We start from the raw sequence: 6,753 nt of genomic DNA, 5'->3' as shown, positions 1-6,753 counted from the left end.
TAATAAATGAAGGATCTATGATCGAGAAAAAATGGTTTTCAAATGTTGAGACATTAATTGACAATTTACAATTAGATGGAATCGAAATCAGAAACAAAAACGAAGTTCGCCCTTTCTTAGGCATTTTGTCGACCATGTAACGGGCATTTCAAAAGTATGTAGAATTTGCAAAGTTTATATAGCCAAATCATATAGAGAATACAAGATACAAGATTAACAATTCAACCAATATTAATTTAGATTATTCGAAATCAGATTTGAATGATCTTAGAAATATCATTAAAGAAGAACACCTAACAACAATCACATAAATATGGATAAAGTTATTAGGTGTAGAGACGAAAATGAAAAGAATAAACCTTCTTAAATATAGAAATGTTGACAACAAAATGTCGTCGACGATGAATCGAAAATGCCGATAGATGAGGATTGCGGCGAAGGCGGCCTCGGATGACGGCGGTGATGACGGTGATCGGAACGACGACGTGCGCACGCAAGCGGGGGAGGGCGTACGGACGCAAGCTGGAGAGAGGGAGTCGTGCAGGGGAAAGATAGATGGGCTGGGTTAAGGTGCTGTTACGAATGGGAAGCAAAACAGAATTAGGTATTAGGGATTAATTAGACACAATATGTCACGCCCCGAGACCGCTACCAATTTGGTCCGATCCGGGCGCGTCGAACAGACGCCGGACGGACAGCACCTCCCCTGTCCGCCCAAGGCTAAACAACAGGATCATGTACAACAAGTTTCCAGGAAATCAACTTGAATACATACATGATCAAAACAATAGCGAGGGCACAACCAGTGCCGAACATTACAAGAGCAAGCATCACAAGTATAAACAAGTGAATAAAAGAGAGATATAACTATCTATTACATCACATTTGACATTCAACATTTACATCCATTCAACCTTTAATACAACTTGATTACATTTAAGCTTCCAAAATGAATACATAATCATCTCACATGGATATAATGCTAGCTATCCAAAATACATCATGTCATTTATAACCATGCACACGAGGGTGCTCTAGTACAATAGGAAAGCTCTACTAGCTAGCTAGGGCGCTATGCCCTTACCGCGATCACCTGCCGGTCCGCTCACGTGTGTACCTGTACCCCAAAAACACACGGGGTGAGAACTATATAAATATAGTTCCCAGTGGGTTCGGCCGCCGACTCCGCCGATCTTCCCACTAGGTCCAAGTTGGCACAGATAGATAGATAGAGAGATATATGGAAATAAACTGCTACTATATCTACTATGCCATCAAATGCAAGGAATGCATGCAATATCATTTATCATGCTAGTATGCTTTAATAATGTAATGAATACAAATACGACACAGTTATGCAATCCACTAACATATACTATGTNTATATATATATGTATATATATATGTATATATATATATGTATATATATATGTATATATATATATGTATATATATATGTATATATATATATGTATATATATATGTATATATATATATATATATACACATAAGATGTATATTTATAGAAAGGCCCTCCAAAGCTGAAAATTTTCAGCCCAGTCCTTGCCAGCGCGTGTATTTTGCACACAAGCACCCTGATGTTCGAAATCACACAAAACGGTACATAAAATATTGGGCTTTTCACAGATTTTTCGTTTTGCCAACTTTGATCCCTCAGCGAACATCTCGCGATTCTCGAAGATCCGTCCGTTGGATTTTTTATCGAATCGCGTCAGCGCGTTCAGCACGACTGGGGCTTCAAATCTACCACTTTGTTTCATCAGCTTTGGTCGCCGATTTGCGACGAAACTCATCCACTCTCCAATTTCCAGAAAACCACGCATACATATATAAGTAAATCCAATAAACCCCCTTTCTCTTGAAAATCGTGCCTCAAAACCCAATTTCGTCAGTTCTATTGGGTCCAGTATAGTCGAACCGTCAAGAATGAGCTATTGGATCACTAAGAACGGAATCCAATACACACCAAAAGCCATCTCTACTAATTAGCCTCTCCGAAAAACCGGAGTTACTATTCACTTTAAGTGATTAGTACAGGTCGTGTAACTTCTCAATCCAAACTCATTTTCTTTTGAAACTTGACGAGTGCTTATATAATTAAATTGCACACAAAAACATCGTCAACCAAGGGTTTATCTGCACAGCACAAATCTCAGTCCTCACATTATCTCCCCCTTAAAGAAAGTTTCGTTCCAAAAACTTAAATCAAGCATCCCCCGCAACCAACTACGGATATCACTCCCGCATAGAAGACTCAAGCTCCCACGTAGCCTCGCGCTCCACGTGCTTTTCCCACTGAACCTTAACATACAGAATGCTCCAGTTCCGCAACTGCTTCACCTCACGTGCCAATATCCGCAACGGAGCCTCATCATAGCTCAGATCCTCCCGTAGCTATATAGACGTCGGCTAATGACGTGGGATGGATCCGAAATGTACTTCCGAAGCATGGACACATGAAAAACGTTGTGCACCCGGGCAAGACTCGGAGGAAGAGCCAATCTATACGCCACCGGACCAACGCGCACAAGGATCTCAAACGGTCCCACGAACCATGGACTAAGCTTGTTCCGCAAACCAAACCGCTTGATCCCCCTATGTAAGGAAGTGAATTCTCGAAATTCGAGAGTTAGACTTCGTTTAGAATCGACTGGTTGTCGAGTTGGTATGCTTCGGAAAGTCCGAATGCGATGAAAATGCAAAAAGTGCATTGTAGAAGGTCTCGGAGAGCAAACTGGTGAGATTCTGCATAGTTGCAGAATTTGCTCTCGGGGACCGGTCCCTAGTAAGAGAGATGGTCCCCGTAGCTTGAAAAATGTGGCAGAGGGCTCTGCGCACAAAATTTGCTCTTGGGGACCGGTCCTTGGCGGGAGAGACCGGCCCCCGTAGGTTTGTAAATTGAGTAAGAGGCTGTCCTGCGAGAGTGTGCTCTCGGGGACCGGTCCCTCGTTGGAGAGACCGGTCCCCGTAAGCGTGGAAAAGGGGGTAAGGGCCCTTTTCTGTAAATAAGCCACTCTCGGAGACCGGTCCCTCTTGGAGAGACTGGTCCCCGTAGCCCGAAATGCCCAAAAATGGGCTGTCTCATAGTTGGAAAGTTGAGGGGCTAAAATGCAATGTTACATAAGTGGGGTTATATGAGAGCTCTTGCTCTCTTTCTTTTCTCATTTCTTTCCCAAAGCTAAACCCTAAACACTTCCCTCTCTCTCTCTAGAGCGCTCTCTCTCTCTCAAGGAAGGAGAAGGAGGTGAAGGTCAAGGAGGAAAGCACCATCTTCTTCGTCTTCTTCCTCTAGTTTGGAGCAAGCTTGAGAGGTAAGCTCCTAGAGCATTAATGGTGGATTTCTATGATAGAGTTTAAATACTCTAGGAATGGTTTTGTTGGAACTCTAGTGTCCCTAGTAGATGCTTCATGCTTGAATCTCAAGCTAGAATCGTAGATTTTCGCGTTGTTGAAACCTAGGGCTTCAAAATGAGGTTTTGGGAAATCTAGGGTTTTGTTCTAAATTAGTTGGTTGCAAACCTAATTGCTAGGTATCTAAACGCGTTGGCGGCAATGATTTGACTATTCGTCGAGTCAGTGTGGAGGTATCGCCAGGCGGAGAGCATTTCGGCTTCGTTTCCGCTCGAAAGGTCGAAGCGGCGATGAGTGATCGTGAGATTGGGTTTCCTACTACGTAGCATCGCCAAAAGGTGGGTGGTGCCATCCCGAAGCAGTTGAACTGCTCCCTATGTCTGAGTCTCATTGTTGATCTCATAAGCATCTTGCCATATTGCATTATAGGGTATTTAGTATGCATGATAGCGGCATTTAGTATGCATGCTAGTGGTAATGTAGAGTCGCTTGCTTGACACTTGGGCCTAGTATGCATGATAGCGTGACATGATGACTTGGAACCCTATAATGAAAAGATAAATGGTGGAATGTGTCTTATGTGGATGAAAACCTAGTAAAGTATAAACTAGTGTATTGGAAACATGTAACAAGAACGAGTGGCATCTAGTTAATGTTGAACACTAGAATGAGTGGCATGAGAACCTTAGTGTAGTGAATCACTATGAGATTGAGTACAGGAACACACTGATTTTCATGATGATGCTATCCCTAGTTGGTAGGGTATCCTCAGTTCAGGTGGATTGGATCGAACTCACATAGCCTGTCTGCGCTTGTAGTGGTCGCTCCACACAAGCTGTGCACTCCGGAGTTTTGGTCACTATAGGGGCAGTCGTGAGCTGCCCGGACAGTAGCTAGCTGTCCGCAGGCAGTCTCGGGGGTAGCCGAGCGATTAAAATCTCCTCCCCTAAGAGACTTTGAGATGTGAGATGGTAGCGAACCTTCGGGTTAGCTGATTGATTGGGTAATCTAATGAATTACATCATTATTGAGCATGATAGCTTGGGAGTTAGCCTTTACTTACGTTGCATGCATGATTATGGATTGAGGCATGGTAGAATACTTGCATTTTCTTTATTATCGTCGCTTTCAAATTTACCTATCTATCTATCTATCTGCCTATGCCTACTTAGACCTAGTAGGGAGATCGGCGGAGTCGGTGGCCGAACCTACTGGAAACTATGGACAATAGTTCTCACCCGACTTTGTTGTAGGGCCGAGCTCGAGTACACCCGGCGAGGATCGCGGTAAGGGCTTAGCGCCCTAGAGATTGTAGTAGTTACCTTCCTTTTTACATAAGAGCCACATACTATATATGTATGCTTGAGAGTAGATGATGTATAGGTGGTGAGAGATTTTGGAAGATTGTAAACTCTATGTTTATGTTTTGGAAGTTTAAATGTAATCAAATGTATAAAGGTTGAATGTTGTAATATATAAGTATCTCTCTTTTGTTCACTTGTATATACTCTACTTGTGATGCTTACTCTTGGTTGTTTAGCACTGGTTGTGCTCTCGCTGTTGTTGTATGATCATGTATGTATTCAAGTGATTTCCTGGGAACTTGTTGTACATGATCTCGTTGTTTATCCTTGGGCGGACATGGGAGGTCCTGTCCGTTCGGCGTCTGTTCGACGAGCCCAAACCGGACCAAATAGGTAGCGGGTCTCGGGGCATGACAGATAAAGTGGTATCAAAGCGAGTTAAGAGCAAGCAAAAAAAGAGTCTAGGGTCGACCTAGGAGACCTTAGGACGGTAAACCTTAAAGATATAGGTGCGTGAGTGTAACGTGAACTTATAGCGGCGGCGGAAGTTGATTGATTGGGTCAAAGTTGATGTTATGCCTCTAGTAGTTGCTAGAGATGGATTCAAGTAGTACTAGTTCTTGGCTCGAAGTTGTTGTGTTGGCGGCCGACAACACGACGCCAAGAGTCTAGAATGAATACGCTTGTGTGCTTCCGCCTAATTTTAACGTTGAGTCGTGTTATTTCGTAATTGCGGCGATGTTAACGGGTTAAGTAATTAACCAAATGTTTGTGTTTCAGGAGCTAATGGCAACGAGCAGACGCTACGTTCGTAGGTCTGTTCCGGCACCCCCTCGCGAGATGCCAGAGCAGGCTAGCCCTCCTGTGGCGCCAGAGTCAGCTGGGCCTAGTGAGGTGCAGGAGTTACGAGCGCAAGTGACTGCGTTGACTCGTCGGTTTGATCGGCTGTAGGAGCTATTGGAGCGGCAAGTGGCGGCGGCGGCCGCGACGGCAACGGAAGGCTGTTATCCGCCCGCGCCCTCGGCTCGCGTCCCAAATGCGGCTGAGGGTGAGGGCATCGCAGCGGTACCGGTGGCGGCGCATCCCCCGCCGGCGAGTGTTCCTCCTGTGGCTTCGGGTTCTATTTCGCTCGATGCGGCGACTGAGGAGGCGGAGCGGGAGCGTGGTTACACGACTCTCACGAGGTTTATGAAGTTCCACCCTCCCACGTTCGACGGTGAAGTGATTGATCCCTNAGTGTTCCTCCTGTGGCTTCGGGTTCTATTTCGCTCGATGCGGCGACTGAGGAGGCGGAGCGGGAGCGTGGTTACACGACTCTCACGAGGTTTATGAAGTTCCACCCTCCCACGTTCGACGGTGAAGTGATTGATCCCTGGACAGTAGAGACACAGTTGGCCGCAATGGAAACTCTGTTCGAGGACATCTACACCTGGGAACAAGATAAGGTGCAGTTGGCCGCGCACTGCTTCGATAAGCGGGCCAGAGTGTGGTGGACGAGGGTGAAGCAGGACCGATCTCCGGATCTTCCCCTAATCAATTGGGAGGAGTTCCATGGACTGATGTTTGCGGAGTACTTTCCCGATAGTGATAAGAGGAAGATGCAGGAAAACTTCAGGAAGCTTAAGCAGGGTAACCACACAGTTCGGGAGCGGGAGTTCACTCATCTCCTAAATTGTGTCCCTGAAGTAGCGAGGACTGAGCAAGACCAGGCAGAGTGCTTTGTTCGGGGACTTCGACCCGGAGTGTTCCGATTGGTGCACGCATTCAAGTTCCGCACCTGTGCGGAAGTGTTGGACCGTGCCTTATGGGTTGAGCACGGGAATGCTTGCGAACGCAAGGAGCGAGATGCGTTTCATAAAGAAAAAGGAAAGAAATGACTGGGCGGTGGTTCGGGAGGACAGTCTAGTTCCAAGAGACCCCTGAAGCATCCGCGGACCCAGTCGTGGGGTCGCGGGCCGCAACGGTACATCTTTTGTGGCGGAAACCATCGCGCTGGGGTGTGCGAGCAGCGTCGTGGGAGGTGCTTCAAGTGTGGGCAAGCGGGGCACCTCATACGCGAATGTCCCGCCGGAGGGGC

The 6,753-nt window shown here is 46.1% G+C and overlaps 1 protein-coding gene across 1 annotated transcript; it reads left to right on the top strand.

Annotated features, from left to right (window-relative positions):
* Nucleotides 6,077-6,553, top strand: LOC109709082. Its single transcript, XM_020231154.1, has one exon. The coding sequence runs from the start codon at nt 6,077-6,079 to the stop codon at nt 6,551-6,553; it is 477 nt and encodes a 158-aa protein (XP_020086743.1).

Source organism: Ananas comosus, linkage group 4, assembly GCF_001540865.1.
Source record: "Ananas comosus cultivar F153 linkage group 4, ASM154086v1, whole genome shotgun sequence".
In the NCBI taxonomy this organism is placed as follows: Eukaryota; Viridiplantae; Streptophyta; class Magnoliopsida; order Poales; family Bromeliaceae; genus Ananas; species Ananas comosus.
This window is presented reverse-complemented; position numbering and strand designations above follow the sequence as displayed.